The 24022-nt window shown below is 40.5% G+C and overlaps 2 protein-coding genes across 2 annotated transcripts; one reads left to right on the top strand and one right to left on the bottom strand.

Moving 5' to 3' along the window:
• Window positions 1-216: 216 nt before the first annotated feature.
• Window positions 217-3193, top strand: DKK4 (dickkopf WNT signaling pathway inhibitor 4). Its single transcript, XM_057696144.1, has 4 exons — window positions 217-327; window positions 1333-1483; window positions 1924-2076; window positions 2943-3193. The coding sequence occupies exons 1-4, from the start codon at window positions 217-219 to the stop codon at window positions 3191-3193; spliced, it is 666 nt and encodes a 221-aa protein (XP_057552127.1).
• Window positions 3194-4318: 1125 nt separating this feature from the next.
• Window positions 4319-23775, bottom strand: POLB (DNA polymerase beta). The gene is made up of 14 exons (XM_057697263.1): window positions 23561-23775; window positions 23213-23270; window positions 20806-20872; window positions 19468-19542; window positions 18791-18849; window positions 17322-17371; window positions 15391-15442; window positions 13755-13809; window positions 13585-13657; window positions 12380-12450; window positions 11661-11747; window positions 6215-6279; window positions 5582-5721; window positions 4319-4558 (listed from the first exon to the last, which is right to left on the bottom strand). The coding sequence occupies exons 1-14, from the start codon at window positions 23619-23621 to the stop codon at window positions 4464-4466; spliced, it is 1008 nt and encodes a 335-aa protein (XP_057553246.1). The 5' UTR covers window positions 23622-23775; the 3' UTR covers window positions 4319-4463.
• Between the last annotated feature and the right edge of the window lie 247 nt (window positions 23776-24022).

Raw genomic sequence — 24022 nt, 5'->3', positions numbered from 1 at the left:
GGGAGGGGGCACGTCTATAAACAGTTTCAGAGGGAACCCGCTGGTCAGACCTGGCTCGTCCGATTTCGCACACCTTCCTCCGGCGAGGTTCTGCTTCTCTTTCAGAAAAAGCGATTCCAGGCGACTTGCTGAGTTTCCATTTTGGCAAAGGCTCCATCGTGGGTTCAGAGCAGCCCAGCTTTGCGGAGGACGCAGGGAGGGCTGAGAAGGTCCAGGATGGTGACGGTGGTCCTGCTAGGGCTCGGCTGGCTGTGCACCCCCCTGGGAGCCCTGGTCCTGGATTTCAACAACATCAAGAGCTCTGCGGACGCGCAAGGGGCCCGGAAGGTAACAACACCCTGTGAAGGAGGAGGGCTGGGCGCTGGGTTCCAGTGAAGCCATCACTGGATTAGCCTCATCAAGACGGTGGGCTGGATTGAGGCTGTGGAGGGCACCCCGGAGGGATCTTGTCGCTTTAGCATTAAGTCACCAAATCAGCCAGGGGGCTTTTCAGGACATTGAGCTATCACTTCACCTATAAATCAAGGTGTAAGCTAACACTTAGAAAGCTGTACCATGTGCCAGGCCTTTTTTACATAATATCTCATTTCCTCTTCCTCAGAGCTCGAGATAGCTATCACACCTCCTAATGACAGATGACGGAAATGGGACTCAGAGACACTGAGGAAATTTCACCAAGGCCACACAGCCAGGGAATACAGGAGTCAGAAGTTTCGTGCTGCATGCCAACCCTCTCACTTCTCAGAATTGTTTTATAGGAAATGTTTCATATACATATGAAAAAACATCGACTGTAGATGAGAAAAATCAGTCTTCGGTATCTGTTTCTCTGCTAATGAGGCATCACTAAAAATCAAAGGATGGTTGACTTGGGCTCGGCCCATTGAGGGGCTCCCTGGCAAATGGTGATTGATGGGATTCACTAGAGTAAAAAGGTCAAATAGGGATGACACAGACACCAACATTACATGTCATTAAACTGTAGCACAGCGTCTAGGGCTTCTAGATATATATCAAAAATTTCACGACTGTCTCTAAGACACACATGGCAAAACATTTTCCATTTTTACAGACAGTATAAAAAATTAAAAGTTGGACAGTTTTCCAAACATGAATAACCTTTGCAGCACACAGGTCTCCTCATTGGTGATTTGCTCTCCCCTTCGTGAGAGAAAACCAATCCTAGTGAAAAATTAAGATGCTGCTTGAGATTTGCTACAGCATTTAAAGTGCTTCTCTTTTAGGCTTCCTCCATCTCCCGCCTGGAATAAAAACTCTTCTTCCATCTCTCGCTGGATTCCCCAGCCCTGTGACAACAGTTTCTCTTTCCAGGGTTCACAGTGCGTGTCTGACAAGGACTGCAATACTAGAAAATTCTGCCTCAAACCCCAGGATGAGAAGCCATTCTGTGCTACTTGTCGTGGATTACGGAGGCGGTGCCAACGGGCTGCCATGTGCTGCCCAGGGACGCTCTGCGTGAACGGTGAGTCAGCAGGAAGCCCCACCGGACTGCTGGGCTCCCGCAAAGCAGAGACAGAGTCCGGCTCTGCCAGACTAGCATGTTCCATGACAGGTACTCTCGAAAGACTCCCTGGACTCGCTCCTGGAGTGCATCTCCACAGCTGCCTTTTCCCACTGCAGCAAAATAGTTTCTTTCCTGGCAACGCTTGCCAGCAACTTGGAGATGATTTTAAAGGATGGGGTTCAAGTTGGAACCTTTCAAGTTCTTCCGTTTTAAGATTCCATTAATTACTTAACCACCTTCTTTGCCGTATGTGAGCTGTAAATATTGAGTGCCTGTGTCCCAGCAACCTAGAAAGTTACATAGAAACTGAAGGCAGAGGTACTGCCAAACCCTGTGACAGCCTGATAGTGAGCCTGTCTGTGGTTCTCAGCCTCTAACTCCACCTGCTCGTCTCTCAGATGTCTGTACTATAATGGAGGATGCAACCCCAATCCTGGAGCGGCAGACGGATGACCAAGGTGACACAGATACACAAGGAACGACTGAGCACCCAGTTCAGGGAAACAAACCCAAGAGGAAGCCAAATACTAAAAAATCACAAGGCAGTAAGGGTAAGAGCAGCATTCTAAGCATATATATATATATGCTTGCTATTTTTATATATATATATATATATATATATATATGCTTGCTTTTTTTTTTTAAGGAAAACATTTTCTCTTCCTAGGCTCCTAAAGATAGGCTGAAACTGACTTATTCCTCCCCACCCCAGAAACACCTAGGGAGCATGTCCTATTTCTAATCTGTTTCTCTAAATAGCTACGGAGATCATGTAGGGAGTAGCATAAGGGAGTGCGCAGGCCAAGAGGACGGAGAATAGCTATAATAATGTGCTGATAGCCAAGAAAGTCTTTGTTTAATTAAATTTCACACGCACATCTTTTTACAGCCTATAACTTAAAAGAAATTTCCCTTTCTAGATCCTCAGAATACAAAATAAAAGAGAGATGCGCAGAGATGCAATAACTTCATTCTCGGACAAAATACAAACTTCACTGAGGTGGCTTTTTACCAAACTGTAGTCTCAAGTTCCAATCTTTGGCATACTGCAGCTAGAATGTTTGGCTATTCTTGTTTGTGTGTCCAGGTTAACTGGCCCCTGTGTAAGCGGCAGTCTCTCATTGTGTCAGTACAAATCCCAGTTAATAAAACACTGATGAGTGATACTTATTTCATGTCTCGAGCCTGGAAATCCCATCTTTCCCTGAAAAAGTTTTAACTTTATAAAGCAGTAAATTCTGTTCGGGAGGGCTGAGAGGTCCACTCCGTAGCCGCTTTCAGCCCAGGAGCCAGACGTGCTGTTCTGTCTTTACTTTGCCACCTTATTCTACACCCCAAGCCTTATCCCAGTCGCACTCCCACAAGCTACCACTCTCCCTGCTTATTACTACTAAAGCCCGTGTCAATCTCGTTACAGGACAAGAGGGAGAAAGCTGTCTTAGAACTTCTGACTGCGGACCTGGACTTTGCTGTGCTCGCCACTTTTGGACTAAAATTTGTAAACCGGTCCTCCTGGAGGGACAGGTGTGCTCCAGGAGAGGGCACAAAGATACCGCACAAGCTCCGGAAATCTTCCAGCGCTGTGACTGTGGTCCCGGGCTAGCATGTCGAAGCCAAGAGGCTGGAAACCGACAACACGCACGGTTAAGGGTGTGCCAGAAAATCTAAATGCTTGCACGCTTCCAGCAGAAGTCTCAGACAAGAACTTGAAAGTCTTCCCATACGACTCTCTCTGAAAAACCAAATCTTGTAGCAAGTGAAACAGACTGAGCTGGAGAAGCTGCCTTGTGATGAATGGAAACTAGTTTTGGCTTTTTGTCTATCTCTGCAAGGAAGTGATATGATTCTATACCAAATTTAACTTTGATCTAGTGATTCAGTGAGTTCAAATAAATCTTTAAGTAATTTCTGGTGAAGTTCTGGTACCTGACACTAGTTGGGAGGGTGGGGGTGATAATATCTGTTATTAAATTAATCTTACCAGGGAAAATTATCACAGCAAATACTTTATTTTTCCTCAAAACCCCTACTGTTTATAATCCTTTATTTCTTGGAAGGAAAATACCATTTTGCTACAAAATAACTTTGTTAAGAAAGAAATAAGATTCAAAAGGTAGTATTTTATGTTTGTATAGCCCATTGCAAGTTACAAAGCATTTTTACATTATTTTGTTTTCAACAGCGTTACTTACCATTTGAGAACGTCTTATATTTAGTATTCATATAATTTCTATATTTCAAAGCTAGGGCTTTTAAGGAGTGCTTTTTACTTATACATTTTGACTACCTGAACTTAAAGGTTACATTAGAGGAAAACTAGGGCAAAACAAGTAAAATCTTAGTTCGAAGTTTAAGAGGCTTTATTTTATACACACGGGTGCATACTGCAAGTGGTTGTAATTAGGGAAGCTCTTTCTGATGGATTAGATTTCATTTAAGATTTCACAGATTTCATTTAAGAGATAAACCACACACCTGTTCTTGGATTTAGGTTATAAGTATATGTTACAAAACTGAATACAGGCCAAGCAAAGAAAAAGGTTTCTAAAAAAGACTGAACCCTCTTCCAGAGGCTTGCCTAACAGACTAACTTATACTCAGTAAACAGGAGGAAAGGTAATGAGGTAAGTGGTTTATAGCATACAGTCATAAAATGAGAAAATAAAAATTCCCATTTAAGATGTGCTATTATCTCATCTTAGTTTTCTCTACTGACCCTTAGTAAAGTGTGATCATGAAGAGATATATAAATTTAAACATATTTGTTAATAAAATAAGAGCAAGATCATCTGATAATAGTACACGAGGTTTTATTGACTACAGTGCAAGCTACAGCATGAAGAAGAAACAATTATTTAAAAACACCGCCGACCCTTACATAGCAAAGGTTAAGAAATAAATTAAGACCCCTATCAGGCTGTGCCGGGGAGGATAGGCCTCATTCACTTCGGTCCTTGGGTTCTCGGTACTTCCACTGGATGTAGTCAAAGATGTCCTTTTCACTATCCACGGGCAGGGGCTCTCCAGCAACTCCTGCAAGGGGGAGACCAGAGCCTTCCTCACGAGCCAGTTCCGGAGTTTAGTTACAGAGCGTTCAGGACTAAGAGCTGCACAGGACTCACTTTCAGAGGTAAAAGAAAATAGTCCCCAAGCCACTAAAAAAAAAAAAAAAAAAAAGATACTGCCCGCCGGACCCCCCCGCCACGGGCTGTGTACGCACTGTCACACACATTACCCGTGCTGCACACACGACCTGAGTATCCCAACTCTGCCACCTGAAGTGGCCCTAATCCATGATTTCCTCTCCGCTGGAGCCCACTGTATTAGAGAAAATACTCCAGTGAGTTCCTCTGCAACTCAAAACACAGTCCCTGGGCGAGCAGGGCAGTACCAGCACCGCCTGGCAGCTCACCGGCAATGCAGAGGCCCACGCCAAGCCCACTGAGGTAAAATCTGCATTTAATGAGGTTCTCAAGTGGTTTACATACACATGGACTTCTGACAAGCACGGCTCTCGTCTACCAGGGATGAAAGCCCTATTTCACACTTAGGACAAAAAAGACAAAATCTTCATTTTCCTAGTAGAGAACTGTAAACCACAGAGTGTACTGTGAAATGTTAACAAGATCTATAAAAGAGATTAAGCAGACCTTACTCTTTAAACTTTAAAAGCTTGGGGCCAAAGCTACCAAGTTTGGCCTGGCACTAAAAGCAATCATACCAGGGTTCTTCAGAAGTCTTAGAGACACATTTAAGAAAATGAAAACACTTTAGACCAATAAGATTACTGACTGACCATCGGAGGGAGAAAGAAGTGAATCCATTCTAACAGAGCTAGAAATAAATGAGTCCTGTCATCACAGGCCTTCAACTGAGGGCCTGCGAGCACCTACAGTGTAAAGCTTCTTTTGTTGCCCGGGGTGGGGGGACGAACAATACCAAGGAAACGACAATTAACTGGCACAGCTACTTAAAGGCTTTCTAGAAAAACCAAAGTCGCTACACCAAAACATCCAGATGGGTGGGATTACCTCTAATGCAGGCACAAACACTCACCGGTGACTCCCAAGGGACGGATTGTGTATTCATTGATTGTGAAGCCTTTTTCCAGGGCATGAGCTCTCATATTCTTATTGAAAATGTCGCTCCCAGTGAAATAGAGGACACCACAGTAATACTGATCTTTCGGTATCAACCTAAAAACAATAAACAACTGACCAATCTGTTACCACACATTTCAAATTTAGCGAAAACAGAACGCTTAAAATCAATAAGGCACAAAACAAGTCTGTGTGGTCCAGTAACCCGATAAGGAGACCATCACGAGGTAGACCATTCAAATGACCTCATCCTTGTAGTCAGCTGTTTCAGGAAACTATGCTTTGCAAGAGGAGTGGAGAAATGCAAAGCAGCATCCCTTATTACAACCAACTTCCCCAGGCGGGATCTACTTTGAGCTGTGGAAGGCACCATGTTGAGAGGCAAACCTAGAGACAATGAAGTAGATTCTGCAGACAGTCATTACTCTTCACACACTTTCAGGCTAAACATTGTCTATTGCAGGGACATACGGCACTTCAGAATGAAAGGGGGTCCTAAGTATTTACGCAAATTCCAAGATATACAGAGGGAGGGGGAAAAGGAGGAAAGGTTAACGTTAAGAGGTCAGCAACAAATTCTGAGTAGTACCTGATATCAATTCTCCTGTGTGGGTACTCCTTTCCATCATTTTTACTGGGAAGCCGGCAAACACCCTAAAATGGATATTTAAAATAATGTTTAAAGATTTTTTTTTAAACGTAAGGCTTAATTCTAATCAAATATTGTTAAATGGAGGCAGTTTTAGATTTGTGAGCACTTGTAACTTAGTAGCTTTTGTACCGCTATATATTATCACCGCCTTCCTACTGCACTTCATGTAACTAAAGAACCACAGGAAACAGCAGGCAAGGGTTCCGGTTACCAGGGTCCTGCTTCTGTGTGACTCTAAACAAGAAGCTAATCAAGGAAACTGTGAAAGACAGAGATCAAAACAAACAGAAAAAAGCAACTTGAAAGAAACTATGATTATTCAGGGAGACGAAAACAGACAGACATAAAACTATTATTAATATTCTCAGATCACATTTTTTTTTTTTACAATTCACCCTTTTTATTTTTAAGAACTTTTTATTGAGATATAATTGACCTACAATATACTGCATATATTTAAAGTGTACAATTTGATATTTTTTCTTTTTATTCATAATGTATATATGGCAATCCCAATCTCCCAATTCATCCCACCCCAACCCCTCCCTCAGATCACAGATTTTTATCCATGAAATAAGGACAGAATTCTACAGAAAAAGCAAACTCAAGGAAAAAATTTAAATCAAAATTTAAAATACAATAGAAGTAGAAGAATTTGAAATTGAGGAAATCTCCCGGAAATTAGAAAAGACAGAGGAAAACTAAGAAAAATTTAAAAGATAAGAAAATTGGGGAATAGTTTTCTTCCTTCTCTACAGGTGAGTTTTCATTATACTTCCGCAGTTTTCAAACAACAATTATCAAGGTCAGTTTTGTTATCTTTTCCTTTTCCAGGAAAATGGGGAAAGCTTATGGACTGGACAGCAACCCATAAATAACTAAAAAGACATACAAGTCACCAAATTTCAAATTTAAGGCTTCAAATGCCATCTTCTGAGAAAAATACACAAGCCACAGGCTTCTGGTCCTCAAGAGCAGTCGAGTTTGGTACACATGTCACTAAAAGCCGTACTTTTCACTCAGCAACACAGAAAAATCAAAACCGAAAATCTAGAATGGGAACTCTCTTTAGCAACTCCTATGGCTGAGAGATTAATGGAAATTGTTTATCTTCAAATATGAAGCCTGCCTTCTTAGGCACTAACAAGTTCCAACTCACCCTTCACATGGAATTACCAGGAGGTACTACCCTGCGGATATGCATGTTTGAACACCACAGGCAACAGGCCTGCTGTTTGTCACATCAGTGATAGGATTTCATCTAATGGCTTTGTTCCTTCCCTCAAGGCTGATTTTATTTCCTGCACTTTTTCTGAAGTGCTAATGTTAAAGAATTTCTCTGTATTACCGTAAATTCTTTATTCGATTGAGTGGATTAGTTTTGTTTGGCATGTCAATTAGGAAGCTTCGTGCTGGCTGTCTGAAATAAAGCCTCTTTCATTTCCCCGGGGAGGCCAAGGTATCTTCTATTGTCCTGTGAATCCTCACTGTAGCTACTTCACAGAAAATCATCCTCCGAGGCCAAACCTACACAAAATGCTACAACTTGAGTGGTACACATCACATATAAAGCAAAAAGGCATCTAAATGCAAGAGGAAATTGGTTTTTCTTCCAAATGTTATTATACTCACAGGAAGAATAGCTCAATTAACTAAAGACCAGGAGTTTACAAGATCTGAAATAACCCTGGCTTTCCTAAGGCTTGATTACTATTAGCTTAAAGGAATTCCTGTTTTGAAGATAACTTAAACACACAGATGGTCATATCTTGAAAATTATTTAGTCAGTGGTTACAGCAACAAGATGTTCTGAAAGCAGGTGGGGTGCTATGGAGTGGAGTGTATTCCACTTCATAAGCTGAATTCATTTTGCAGCTAAGTTCCTTTCAGAAACCTAGAGATCTTAACTCCTTTGGTGATCTCTGCTTATGTTCACGTGCTCAGGGCCACCGCCCTGACTCCTGTCCATCTCTCTCTAGCCGCGCACACCTCCACCCCCCAGCCGACATGGCTGGCTGACTCCCTGACCTCAGGTCTTTCCCCAAGTCTCATCTCCTCCATAAGGCCATCCTATTTAATACCGTCTCCTGCACTCCCTTTGGTTTTTAAAAATAGTACTTTTTAAAAATAGATTTTATTTTAATTTTTTTTTAAGATTTTTTTTCAAGTGGACCATTTTGTTTTCTGAAGTCTTTGTTGAATTTGCTACAGTGTTGCTTCTGTTTTTTAATGTTTTAGTTTTTTGGCAGCGAGGCATGTGGGATCTTCGATCCTGGACCAGAGATCGAACCCCGACCCCCTGCACTGGAAGGCAAAGTCTTAACCACTGGGCTGCCAGGGAAGTCCCCCCAAATAGTACTTATCAACCTAACCTAACATTTTACCCACTTAATATGGTCCTTGTTAACTAGCAGTCCCTTCCCACACCCCTCTGCTTAAACTCACTGACCTACCCCACGCTCCTGGCGCAGAGCCGGGAAGGCAGCAGGGGCGAAGCACGCATTTGGGGACTTGACTGAACACACCTTCCCATCCTCCTGCCCCTCATTCTCCCCACTCTGTTCCTTCACAGCACCACCCTCTCCCTTTCCATCCCTTCTTCTATTCCCCAATTGAATCCTTTCCAGGTTACTACCTTCCTCTAACTCATCTATTTCCAAACAGAAATATATTATTTTTTATGTTATTATTATATATTGAGTATAACACTGTACAACTCTTGGAAGATTCAGTATCTTCAAAAGATTTTTATACAAACCCTTCAAAGTTGCCACATATATTACTTAATCTGATCTGCATAAGAGTCCTTTGACAGAGGGCAAGGATATCAGTTTATAGATAAGAAAATTAAGGCCTTATAGAAGTAAAGCAACTTGCCTAATGTCACACAACGAATTGGTAATGGAGCGTAAAGATCTTACAGGCTCTGTATCCAATCTACTCTCCTACAATGCAACATACCAACACCCACCCTTTCTTCGCAACAAGATACAAATCACTTCTTACTGCCTCCTAAATAAAATGATTTGAAACTTGACCTGGAGTGCTCCTCATCCTAACAAATACTAGTTACAAATGTCAAAACAGCAGGCCCAAATATGGCATTTTCTAAGCTTCAGTAAATACATGAACCACAGGTATAGTATCCAAACTTCACACACAAACCATCCACTAAGGCAGATTCCTATGTCACAACATAAAGGCCTTAGCCTCCCGCTCTCATCGTCATCAAAGTCTTCTATACTTTAAAAACAAACAAAAATCTGCTTTCTTATTTTTTAACCTGTTTTCTTCTGGAAATAAGCTTGGAGGATTCCCTTTCTGGCAATACCTGTACACGTACTGTCGGGTATGACTGAGAGAAGGGAAGGCAAGATAGAGCCGAGATTCCCACGACTCCAGCCCGCATCCTAGGGCTGGTGAGTGGTCCTCGTCTTCCACATTCCACATGGACTCTAAGGTCTGAGCCGGCCGACTCTGGCTGCCAGTGACCTTCCCAGACAAAGGACCTCTCTTCTTTGAGCAGCTACCAGGATAACCCAACTCCACTACGTCAGCAAGTCTTTCCGTTCATACACTCAGCTACCCACCTTCCTCTGCAGGCTACACCCAGCCCAACAGCTTGTAATTCTTCCTTGTATTCTTGCTGGGTCACTACAGCCTCTGTTGGCCTTTCCTCTGGATCTCTTTGGACACAGCAAAATACTGTCCAGACTGTAAAAAAATGCTTATGCTTTTTTACTGTGTAAACACCTTCCTGGTGGCTAACTCTGAAAACAGCTGCTGCACTTCCCCAGGAGAGAGTCCAGGGCCTTTCACAGAGATGACTATTGGAGGAAGAGAGGCCAGAAGTGGTCCCCAGAACATGCTCAGGCAACACCAGGACATGTCCCTACTATTTAAAAAAAAAAACAAAAAAAACAAAACACAACAACAACTTGTCTAGCACATCTTATTTTTAGAATTTTATCTGATTGAATGTTCTTTAAATGTAAGATTTATGCACATTCATCTTGGGTGAATTTAAGTGAATCTAAACTTAAAAGGATGTTCATGGGGCAGATACAAACCCTCTTCCTATTAACACCTCATGTGTGCATAGACTTTCAGGCACAGAGTAAGAGCGCAAAACCTGACAGATTTGGGAGAACAGATCACAGATTTAATGCCCAAAGACGGACTAGAATTTTTATTTTTACCTTTCCCAAAGTTCTTTGGAAAATATTGATCAAGTGTGACCAACTTAGGCAATATGCTCTCATAGCCCATTAAAATCACTGATGAATTTAATGACTTTTTTGGGTATACATGAGCAAATATACATAATATTTGCCGTTTTCACCATTTTTACGTGTGCGGTTCAGTGGCATTAAGTACAATATATTCACATTGTTGTGCAACCATCACCACCATCTATCTCCAAAACTTTTTCATCTTCCCCAACGGACATCCAGTCCCCACTGAACACTTACTTCCCATCTCCCCGCCGCCCGCCCAGGCCCTGGCAACCACCGCTCTATTCTCTGAATGACATGGTGTTTCAATTATCTAGTCCAAATATCTTCTACTACTTTTGGTTAACACTGTCAAGTCCACCCACTGAGACTCTTGCCAATTTTAGCATGTCCATGCTCCAAAAGCCCAGTCTCTTTCCTTTCAGTCACATAAGTTAGGAAAAGGGGAGCACGGAGAAAAAAGGGTCCAAATGCTGTATTTAAGGGAGCAGCAGATAAAGGTAAGCCTTTATTACATTAGCCCTAGACTCCTATTTGCCTTCGGTTTTTATACAGCACCATTTATTAATCTATTTTTAATCCATCTGCCATTTGTCTTGAATCCTCAAGTCTTAATCCCCTAGGAAGACCACAGGACTTTGATGGTCTATCATGACGGGTTTCACTGTGACAACTCCACAGGTGCCCCTCTATAAGACCCCTACTTATCACTTCACACAGCATGGTTCTTCCCCGGGACTTTCTATCACATACTCTGATGCCGCCTTCTTTCTTTGGTCTTGTAATAGACTAATGCTCTTTAGACAATTCTAATCTCACTTATTAATAGATTCTGAGTCAAAGAATATTTGCTATTTTAGGGAAAAAATATAATGTGTCAAAGTCACTATGGATATTTTAAAAGTAGCAGATTATGCCTAACTACCTATTCAACAAACACAGATAATTTACAAGTGGAGATTTTAGAACAAAACCCTTCGCTAAAATATTCTCAGATTAGCATCCTGCTACAACTCCTCTAAGGTCGAGGATGTCCTATTTACTGATCGTGACACTAAGCTACAGTGAGGTCACACTCAGAACAGTTACTGGACAGTCTCCACAGTTTGTTTTTTTTTTCAAATGTGTTAACTCAAGTGAGTACTTACCATGAACTTTGTTTCCCCCTTTGACAGAGTGTCTGTGATAAAATGGACCTTCTGTAACTGTTCCACAACACGATGTAACAGCTTTGGCTGCAGAATCATAATTAGGGAATAAGAAAAAAAGGAATTACTCTGTTACAACAAGAAAGCATTTTTAACATGAGTTTTCTGATGCTCTATGCAGAAATGCCTAGTTTTCCTATGTTCTGAGTACTTGTTCTTCTAACAGAAAATTCATCTTATCAAATGAAACCACCGCTTTTCACCAATATCCTGATACCCCCAAATAAAGTTACCTGCTTCATCTTTAAAAGGCATATATTCCAAAATCAAAAACCTTTTGCCTTCACAGGTCTTCTAATAGAGGTAAAGTTTAATACAATATTTTTAATAGAAAAATACTTCTTTAATAAAGCCTGAATATTACACTGGATATTTCTAAAATATCTATAATAGACAATAAATAATTCTGGAAGTATTTTACTAAATTTCATCTCTTTCAAATGTTAGACTGTCCTGCCAATTCTTTGTGGAAAAACAATGTGTATCCCTGCCAGCAACTTACTTTGCCTTTCAAAGAATTCAATCAGTACAAAACACTTCAATTGACTTTCAGAAAGATTAAAACAAAAACTCATTCTGAAAATATCCAACTATCATTTAGAAAACAATATTCACTGCTGTGTAAGACTGATCACATCTGCTTATAAATTCTGAGGTACCTGTTTGGATGACTCAGAGGTAAAGCTTGGATGGGTCAGAAGAACGTCCATGTCACCACTGGACTCTGCACCTATGACAGGAAAAAATACGTGTGGAATTCGCCCTGTAAATTTATCAATTAGGCAAACACAGAATCAAGGTGATGACACACACAGAAGAGTCTTACTTCTTATAGCCTAACTTTCTATTTCACTGTGCTTCATATTCAGAATTAGTTAAAAGATTTCAATTTTCTGTCCAACTATTCAGGTATATTGATGTGAACAGCAGAATCTGGGATAACAACAGTAATTGATGTTAGATATACGTTGCATACAATTGGTTAAATATTAAAATGCACCTAAGTAATTACTCAATAATGAATAAAAAACATTTAAATGTAGCTTTAAATACATCTATGAACACTAAATATTTAAAAATCTCAAATTAAACAATATGCCCTAACTCTATAAAGGTTAATCAGAAAATCTTTTCAATTCTTATCAATGAATTCATGTAATGAATATTGGCAACAATTACTATTATGGTATCATAGATAAGAATGCTAGATTCTTAGAGCAGCTACCCAGAGAATTTCTGATAGCCTATCACCACTTCCTAAGCAAAACTCCAGAGGTGGCCAGAGATTCAGTCAGACATCTATTCCAAAGTTTTAAAGTTTTTCTATTTCCTTTTTGAAGATAATATTTTAAGATTTCGGTTACCCTCCCAAAACTCTAGGCCAGTAAGAGACCAGGATTGTGTGGCTCTCATTTTGCTCACATTTGTACAGTAAATCAAGATCTTCTGAAGAACCTGTTTGTTTTGAGAATTGGTTTTGAATTGGTGTTTCTGAGACATTAAACTTAGATTCATTATAGAAAACATAGAAAATTAAATAAATAAAGTAAAACAACAAAGAAAACTACCCACAACTTCACTAGCATCTAGTCAGACAACCACTATTAGTATTTAATATACCTAAAATTATTTTATAAATTTTATTAAGACTAGTCATCAAGAAAACCCATCCTATAATAAAATCAGGATAAATTTCCTCTAATTTATATTCCCATTTATAAACAAATAAATTTAGCTAATACTACTAGATCTTAGTAAATCTATGAAGTAACACAAATTACATCTTTTTAATCCATGTTTTTCGTATACATTAGGCAATTGTAACATCAAGGCATGAATAACCTAAGATTCGGAAGTATGTTACCTCTTCTGAAACTGCCACAGACTGTAGCAATGTATTCAGAATCCACTTTTTTAACTTCATTTAGTACAATATCCTAATAGAAGAAAAATTAAGTCAGTATTCTAAAAACGGCTTTTCACCAATTGCCATTCTCAATTCTAATCAAAGAATACAATTCAGCACACTCTTACTTGCATTTGTAACATCTCTTCCCGAGGAATTCTTTTCTCAAAGTCCTCAAAATATCTATAAAGACAGAATAAGTAGACAAAAGGTTTTTTGTGAAATTTGAATCTTAAAAATTAAGCTGCCTACCTTATCAGGAATCTTTGTAGAAGCAGAGCTTTCAAAAATCAAGACTAAAATTCATCAAGAAGACAAGGGTAACACTCAGGGCGGGGCTGTTATTCCTTATCTTGGATTAAAATCCTTAACTGTTATGCTTTGTGATAGTCCAGATATTCCATCCAAACTTATTTCAAATACACTTCACATTCACATACCAAGAGTAAATAAATATATTTAAGTTCGTATGGGTCCAAGTTAGACTGCCTCCTACTGGCAAATCCAGGGATATAGTTTATTGCTCTTAAGTACTGAAAAATATACTTCTATTTTAAAAAACTATCCTGCAATTTGGATGAACCGAAACATTAAGCTAAATGAAAAAAGTCAGTCACAAAAGACCACATATTATGATTTCATTTGCACAAAATATCCAGAATAGGCAAATCTATAGAGATAGAAAGTAGCACAGTGGTTGCCAGGGGCTGGGGGAGGGAAGCGCAGATGGGGAGAAATGACGAGTGATTGCGAGTGGGTTTGGGCTTTTTTGAGGATAACAAAAATGTTCTAAAATTGACTATAGTGATGGTTGTACAACTCTATGAATGTACTAAACAAAACCACTGAATTGTACACTTTAAGTGGGCGAATTACATGGCATATGAAATATTTCAATAAGGCTATAAAAATACTATCTTAGTATTAAATAGCATCTAAGAATGACAAAGTGCCTGTTGAAAACCAATTCTCACAATAAGCAAGTTCTTCAGAAGATCTCCATTTACTACATAAATGCAAGAAGAATGAGAACTACACCATCCTGATCTCTTGCTCGTTCGACGTTTTGGAAGTGCAGTGTAAGTTTTAAAATACTGCCATAAGGCATCAATAGGCAAGTTCAGAAGGTTATTAGGACTGAATGGTCAACATAACATCGGAGGAGATAAACGCGTACGCACGTACACAGCTTACACACTACGTGCTGTACATAATCAGTAAGAAAGGGGCGTCTGTATCTCACACGTGACCAAGTAATTACCTGTGCTGACAGATGACATGTCTACTAGTTATTCCTATTACGGTATTTAGGTGTCTGTGTTTTTTTCTTTTCCTTTTAAAAAAAATTCAGTGTTTCATGGTCATGTCCTGTCTTCCCAGGTAGACTCTAAACTTCTTAAGAGCTACACTGAACCTGTTTGTATCCTAACCTCAGACCCAGGGCAGTGCTTTCTACAATGTAAGCATGAAATAAACACCCTGACTGACTGATGCCCTCAGTTCCATGTATTTTAAGAGGAAGTTTCCAGCTGAAGTCAAGGGAATGTGGGATATACTCAAAACAAGCAAACAAACTAGAAAGCAATAAAAAAAAAATGTGTGAATACAGGCATATTCTCTACAGCAGTCTGCAACAGATCTTAGCATGTCTGAATAGTAAAACGGCTGTGTTTGGCTTAGTCTGAAGACTTACTGTGGTGTATGGAAGAATGGCTATAAAAAAATCTTACATTTCAAGTGTCAAAAGGAAATCTGAAATCTTACTTTAGCCCAATTCGCTGATGATGGTTCAATTTATCTTCATTTTTTCTGAGATCTGTATAAAAGATAAATAAACTTGAGGTACTAATTTAAACATTTTTGGAAAAAAATATTAAATTCAGTGATCCTTTTTTCAAAGAACTACCTGGAAAACACATGGAAATGACTTTGAAAAGACAATGAAAAAACTTCAGATATGAAGAACTAGATAAAAGTGATCCTTCCAGTCAATGTAGTAAAACCTAACAGCTGAGTTCATCATCATTTTTATTTACTGAATCAAAATTTCAGTTACAGTTACCTAGCACAGTACATAAAACACACCAGGATCATACCAAATTTCACTGAGTATAGCAAAAAGCAGGCGGCTAAGCATCTATGTTGCTTAATTTACGGCTAATGGCAGCCGCTGAAGTTCGTTCATCCGCTTCATGTGCTCCTTCACTCCTTCACTGAATTGATACTTATTGAGTCCTGATCTGTGCAGGCACTATGCTAAAAATCCCATTGAAAGGAGAGGCAGTATTATCATTTTTTAATCAAAAAAAAAAACCTGTCGTATCTTAAATGGAAAGTGACTGAGTTCCATCTGGGTGGGCCTTTAGCGGGCCTGAGTGCAGGAGTGAGCCTTGTTAAAGAAGCGGCAAGTGAAGTATGCGTCAAAAGCAACTGCTATGGTTACCCTTGTGTTCACAAACGTAAATTCTCTCTGGAGACAAAAATGAGAAAAATAAGCACCTTTATATAAATAAAAAATAAGCATGTAATATTTCCCATAGTTGTGTGCACATAGAAAACACTAAAGTGTGTGACCGAAAATGCAACAGAAATATTGAGTTTGTTATATACAGAGAGAGGGACACCAACAGCTAATACATTATGTATCTGTGAATGGGAAAATACTGTAAAATCACCACAGCAGACTCTAGACGCTCCCAAGGGTGCCATGGAATACCTTGGAGAAACAAACTCTTAACCTCTTTAACCAATATTCTGCTCAGATAAATTATATATGCCACAAGCAGAAAAGCACAAACTCTGAGATGCAACTATAGAACAATTCATTCTCTACCTATGTGATTCACACAAATTCTTAAGTTAATAATATTATTAATTAATCATGTCTTTTAAGAGTCAGTTACCATTTTTAAATACTTACTAGGTACCAAGCCCTCTGCTAAGTCTTTTATACACATTATTGCACTAAATTACATGAGAGACATTATGATACCATTTTGTAGCTGAGAGACTGAAGCATCACAGTCATCAACTCTAATAAAGTGGTGGAGACTGGATTCAAACCCAGGTGTCTCTAAAATCTGTCCACCTAACCATGTGGGTTGCCTATAAATAGTTGAGCCCACAAATATGAATCCCCAAATGCCACAGATGTGCTGTAATGAATCCATATAGTCTACATTCTTGAAAGCATGAAGAGAGAAATTATATTTAGAAGACTGCTATATTAGGTTTAAGGAAAATATTTTAAAATTACTTAACTTCTATTTTTATCACTTCTTTGAAAGCAAAAATCCCTTCGATAAGCATTGCAAGCCTCTTAACAAAATTTTTCTCAATATACATAACTTGCCTTTTAGGCTGAACATACAGGACTTCATGGTTCTAAAATGTTATTAAAGAAACAGAAGCAATTTAAATCATCTAAAAATCTGCAAATGAATCATTGCCTTTAAACCAAGAAGTCACTTCTTGTTCTTTCCAATTTTTTTCTAAATTATAGACCAAAACATGTCTAAAATGGGAATATAAACTATACTTTATATCTGTTCTCTACTGTAGAGTTAAAAAGAAAATCTTACCATCCGTATCTACTAATTGAGAAAGGGTTTATTCAAATTCCAGTTTGTTAGAGCATTAACGGTCCTTCAGGACCACATCTGACCTGAAATTAATGACCTACTGTACAGACTCACCTTCTAACGTCTTAATTCCTTCATCTACAAACTTCCTTGCAGCAGATGGACTACAAAGAAAGAAAGGCATTATCTCAGTATCAGATGAAACTCAGGATCTGTAACAAACAGCCAGTCAAACATAAAAGTTACTGTTGAGTTAAAAAAGACCTGCTAAACTTGTGTGGTTACTTTGGTAAGGTTCAAATTTTTATTGAAGCCTTAATCTAGGAAGACAGTCATGAACTTAGACATGAAAAAGACATCCAAGCAGCTAGGTGTCATAATGCCCATGCACTTCATTCATAACCCAGACATACAGGCACTAGCCATTCATTCAAATGAGATTTAATGAGGGCCTATTATGTGTCAGTCTTCTAGGTGCTGAAAATACAGCAGGAATAAGACAAATGAGGGCCCCCGTCTGACCTATTTACATTCCAGTGGGTAGAGAGATACAATAAATAGATATATAAACAAAGAAAAATATCAGGTAGATGAACAAAAATAGGGTAATATGACAGAGTGGCTAAGTCTTCTTTAGACTGGGTGGTGAGGGAAGGCCTCTCAGATGCTATTTAAACTGAGATTTTAAAGACAAAGAGCCTTGGTACAGAAACTGTGTGGTACAGAAACTGATACTTGTATCAGGAAGGCAACGTGGCACAGAAATAACACACCTGAACTGGGAGTCGGGAGACCTAGGTTCTGATCCTGGCCCTGCCACAACTATCTCACTTTCTGTATTCAGTTGTCTTGCCTGGAAAATGAGAATAATGTGTAATAGATGCTCTCTAAACCAAATGCTAACATTTGATAATTGTCTTGGATCCCCAAGGAGTCATGCTCCTTTTCAGTATACTAGGTTTAGGGATTTAATATAGTTTAAAATACCTTTCATCAAATGGTTGCCGCTAAGGAACAATCATCATATAACTAAAAGAAGCCCTCGTTCCATCAAGATGAGTTAAGTAAAGCATGGCAGCCCTACTATCTCAGTGTTAACCTTTACTCTGTCCAGTGTCAAAGGAGCCTCTGCTAGCTCAAATTCAGGATAAAGACGACTTCATTAAGAAATACTCGAGTGCTTTTTCCAAGCTCATATGCCAGGTGCTACGGAAAAAGCCTGAATGTTTAAGATAAATATGATGCTCAGAGAGGCAAAAGAGGCATAATTAGGAGGGAGTGATAATCTGTCCACAGAGCAGGTGCTCACGGAGCCTGGAGGAAGGAGAGATTATTTCTGGCTGGGGCCTCAAACTGGATTCATCAGGGAGCTAGCATGTGCCTTGAAAGGGGCTTTTAAAGTCTTGGCAGCCTCTGAAGAACCGCCTGAGACATGTAAAATACGGGAGAGTGAACTGCAAGGGCAAAGGCACAGAGGTGGAAAGGGACATGTTTTGAAGGGAGACAGCATGTACTTTAGTTTGGCTGACAAAAAAAAATTAAACCAACCCTACTACTGTGTCCGCTTAAAAAACACTCCTTACCCAATGCCAGTAACCCGAGTCAGGAAATTGATGGATGAACTCGTATCGTCCTGCCGAATCTTTAAGGGGAAAAAAAAAGCCTAACGATGATTCAGGAATGCTTTGAGGACTCAAGTGATCTCATTAGAAATGCACTAGTCGGCTAAGAGACTTGAAGAGCACTTTACACTGCCTGGAGAACCCACACAGAAGTACCCATGCACAACCCCAGAGGCTACAGGTGAGTGAGAAGGCAGATGAAGAGGGCTCTTCTCTAATTTATCCAATACTTTTAAAGGCTTATCCATAAAAGACCAGAAGAGATAAAATTACTATCATCAGGGTGAAACAAAACCATAAAAATGCTTGGGAGAGTTTAGGCATAGAAATTCTAAAAGATAACAAAAACTTAGTCAAAGTTTATAATCTCCTTTCTAAGTGGTACTGAAAATAAAGAAGTAATTCTATCACAGATGCTAACAGTCTCTTAAATGCAACACAAAATAAGTGAACGGTTTATAGGAACAATATCCAAAATTTAAAACACAGGCTTACAAAGCCATAAACTGCTCCGTCCTTTTCTCACTGAATCTCACCGAGGGTGGGTGACATCATGCCCCTGCAATGGTGCTACATGACAAATGCCATAAAGGCAGACACTACAATCAAATCAGCAAACAAATAGGCTAACATTTTACCTTTTCCAGTTTACGCAATTTTCCAGTAGCTAAAAACTCATCAATCTTGTCAGCAATTTTTGTTCCTACTCCAGGCTACACAGAAAATAAAAAATATAAAAGTCATGTAAATATTATGCTTACCAGATCACTAAAAGATAAAGTAAAAAATGAGAAATGAAAGGCCAATGATCATCGCATGACCAGTTTTCAAACAAAGGACACAGAAAATTGAGCACCAGTAAAGATGTATTCTCTCAAAGACAAATGTTTAGATGACTGGCTAAAGAGACGCTTTAATAAGACAATTCTAAATGACCTTGTTTTTTCAAAATTAACTTCTGTTGTAGAAAAGTTAGAAAATATAAAGTTGCATAAAGAAAAACATTACAATCACTTGTTAATTTCATCACCCTGAAAATGAAAATAACCTGTGACCTTGCAACTTAACATCTGCTATATACTGACACTTTTTTTGCTCATATATATATGCAAAGTTACGTGTGTGTGTGTGTGTGTGTGTGTGTGTATACCTACTTTTCTTTTTGCAAAAATAGAATCATACTGCCTTGGAAACTGCTTTAACGTAAAATGCATCACGAACAAATTTCTATATCCATAAATAAATTACAACATCTTTAATGGCTGCATAGTGTATTATTGTATGAGTGTATCCTACTTTACTTTAAAAATACCCTACAGGAGAACATTTAGGTGGTTTCCAATTTTTGATATTATAACAATGCTGTCGTGGACTTCCTCTACAATGGAAGTTCTCAAGCTTTTGCATACACCCGCATCACCTGGGGGTTGTGTCGGAACAGAGGATGCGAAAGTCCCACCCTAGAGTGACACAACTAGCATACGGGGCTTCATGAAAAGTACAGAGAACAGGACTAAATGCCATAATATGCAAAGGGGCTTAATCATGTGCTTATTAGTAGGTAAGCTCTCCTTGGGAACAGTAACTCTCACTAACTCACAGAAGCTCCTATACCTGGGGATCAGAAGGAATAGCTAGCCAGCAGGCCTGCTAGGACCACTCTGTTACCACTCTTCTTGAGGACTAACACTCAAGCTGAAATTCAATGTGAAAATCAGTACACATATATATGGCAAAGTAGAGAAAGAAAAGTGTAATTACATATATTAAAAACATTTTCAAATCCACCCCCTCCCCCAAGAAAAACACCCCGAGCTTGAAAAAGTATGCTTGAAACAGCATTAATATTATTCCTAGAAAGCAGTGAAATCTGCCGGTGTGGGTCAAGGCAGCTTCAGAGGCAAATTTCTTTCTGTAGGAACTCACCAAACTGGTACATGTGTGAGCTTTTCCATCAACCTGCTCCCTGAACTTACCAGTTTCTTAGCTTCCGCTCCATTCTTTATTTTGTGTGGGTACTTTGCAATCACAGATGCTGCTTTTCTACAAGTTAAGAAAAAAAAAAAAGGAAAACCAATTAGAAAGCCAGCAAAGTATTAATTTTTCTTAAACTGGAACATACATACAAACATGCAGCTTAAACTTTCACCAAGATAACTTATTTTCCGCATCTGTGTAAAACTTAGAAAACTCAATGAGCTGACAGACCACCTGCATCTCTAACTTTCAGAAGTATCGTGAAAAGCCTCACATTTGAGAATAACACAATTTTAACCACATGTGTAAAAGTAGGGAGATTCAGGAAACCAGTAGCCTTTCCTTTTGGGGATAAAGTGGAAAATATCATTGAGCCTTTGTTTTAATAGCTAGTTTTTAGAAACTATTAATAACTCTTTCATAAAAAATGTGCCACCTGGTAGTATTCAATCTACTAGATACCAAAGTGGCTTATGGATGGTTATTTTTAAATTATGGCTTAAAACTCTATTTCCCTATGTCCTTGTACCAGTTCTTTTTCTTCACTGCTCTCATTTCAGTTCCACATAAAGCAGTGACCTGTATCCTTGCCAACTCCACACGTACCCAGCTCAGTCATGTGGTGACAGGTTGGGTCCGCCCTGGGAGCTCAGTGATGGTATCCTGTCTATAATTACAGAGCAACAGTACATCTAAGTCTAAAGCATAAATACTGGATAGTGTTTGCAGCCTTAGGTTTTCATTCTATTCTAGCACATATAACCTTCAGAGTTGCATTTCGACTTCTCTATTAGCGTATTACTGATGATGAGTCTGCAAAGTCAGGTTGAGGGCAATTTGTGGAGAAATTGTTTCAGCAAAGACAAGTAGTTCTGTATAACTGGCACCCTGGCACAAAGCCCGAAAGGGAAGAAGAATTAAACCTGAAAGGCCTTTTGTATGCATGATGCTTTTGCGCTTTATCAGGGTAATGAGGAAATATTTAATTATTCAATATGGAAGAATGACAAGATCAGAGAACTATTTTCAAAAGAATGCTTTGGCCACATCAAGAGAAATGTATATGGGCACTGGGGGGAGCCTGCAGGGGTGGTAGGGCATCACCTGCTTTTCCAGACTTATTTCCACTCAGACTATACCCCTTCAGCAAACTGAATTACTGACTTCCTAGAAGATGCAATACCCCTTCTTGTCCCAATGTCTTGGCTCATTTTCTTTCCTTTCTCTAGATTGTTCCTCCTCTCCCTTATGTCCTGATGGGCTCCTTCAAGGCTAAACACCTCCTTTCTGAAGCCTGCTGAGACTCAAACAGAATACAAGGTTGAACATCTCTCTGATTTTGAGATCATCAAATATGAGATCATCAAATAAGTAGTGGTACAATTACTTTACATAGGAATTCACAGGAGGTAAAGAAAGGGAGTGTAATCAGTTTTCAGTTATGGTGAGTGGGAAGGAGAGATGGGAGTTGAATGGGTAGAGACAAAGGTAACAAAGGCTTGAAAATCTGGAGAAAAGCCCAGTGAATACAGATCTGGAGTCACTGACTGGTATTCAAAACCAAGAATGGTAAGATTGCCCAGGAAAGTATATAAGTGAGAAAAGAGGGCTAAGGGCAGACCTCTGGGAACTACCAGCACTAAAAGGTAAAACAGAAGAGGAGAAAGAACAGAAGGTTGTGCCACCACGGAAGTCAAGGTGAACGCCACTGAGCCTCCAATAAGACGAGATGTGGGTGAGAGCCTTTTCAGAGGAATGGCAGGATGGAAATGACACTGCAATGAGAAAAAGAATGACTGGGGAAATCCTGGCAAGGAACACAGATTATTCAAGGTGAACTGTAAGCGGAGGAAAGAGGAAGGCACTTGCTAGAGGACAGAGGGAAGTAAGTGAAGAAGACTGCTTTGTTTTTGCTCTTGAGAGCTGAGGGACTTGGACATGTTCACAGGTTAAGGGGGCAGAAGCAGGCGGGTATGGCATTAATGGCTCGGATAAGGGCCCTGGTGAAACGGACAAGGATGAGATCCCAAAGGTGACAGATCAGCCACAGTCCAACCAGATGGAAAGATGTCCTTGAACTACATCCATTTCACACCACAGTCCTCACCCACTCTCTTTCATCATGGCTTAAAATCAAACTGCATTTTCAGTAATTCACGTCTGATGAAGGGAAAAATACCTTATTAGCCTAATTTCACTCGGAACTGGCAACTAATCAAAACTGATCCTACACGGCTCTGCCAAAATTCTCCCAGAAATATAGCAGTAGGGCGCCACAGAGTCAACACCCTCATCTTTGCTTTTTTCTCCTCCTGCGGACGGTCCAAATATCCACTGGCCCCTCAGCCCCCTGTTAATCGCCACATCCCGGAACGCACGCGACCAGAGAACGCCGCCCCGTCCCACCTGTACGCATTATGCTTGTGGATAGCCTGGTTCACGTTCTTCTCAAAGTTTGCGAGTTCTGAAAAGGCAACAAGAGGCTCGGGTGAACAAGAACCACGAGGAGACAAATCACGAGTTTCCTGGAAGGCGGCGAAACGGCCTCTCAAGGGACAGGGAACCCCGCCTGCACGCCGGGCAGGCCGAGGGCAGCCCGAGCGTGACTCAAGGGTCCCCAGCAGGACTGACAACCGCAGATCCGCACGGAGGACTCCGCGCGGCGAGGGGCCGACCCATCCCGGGCTGTCGGGGCGGACAGCAAGGAAGGGGAGGCCGGGGAGGAGAAAGCCGGCGGCGCCCGGCCGCGCTCACCTGTGAGCATGTCGGTGATGCCCCCGTTGAGAGTCTCCTGCGGCGCCTTCCGTTTGCTCATGGTGGCCTGCGCCCGAGGACCGCTGGGTGGTCACAGCCAGGGATGGCCCCCTCGCCCAGCTTTCAGGAGGGGCCGGGACTCGGAGACCCGGTCAGGACCAACCCAGCGCGGCCAAGCCAGCGGGACCGGCTGGACAATGGCTGCCTCCGACAGGGGGCGCGGCACGCGGCGCGTGGGTGACGTCACGCGCTCGGGGCGGGGATGGGGCGGGGCCTGAACGGCGGGCGAGGAAAGGGAACCTGGAAAGCGCAGGACTTGGAGGAGGAAGCTGGCCTGGATGTGGAGGAGGGGAAATGCGCGCCTCAGCATTATAACCCAGTGGGCTTCCTGTGGGAAGACCTGGATTCCTAACTTAAGACGTTACACCTGTCTTGCCAGTACGTTTCTGTACAATCCTCTCC

The sequence above is a fragment of the Hippopotamus amphibius genome, chromosome 10 (genome assembly GCF_030028045.1).
Source record: "Hippopotamus amphibius kiboko isolate mHipAmp2 chromosome 10, mHipAmp2.hap2, whole genome shotgun sequence".
Lineage (NCBI taxonomy): Eukaryota > Metazoa > Chordata > Mammalia > Artiodactyla > Hippopotamidae > Hippopotamus > Hippopotamus amphibius.
Note: the sequence above shows the minus strand (reverse complement) of the source record. Positions and strands in the feature narration are given on the sequence as shown.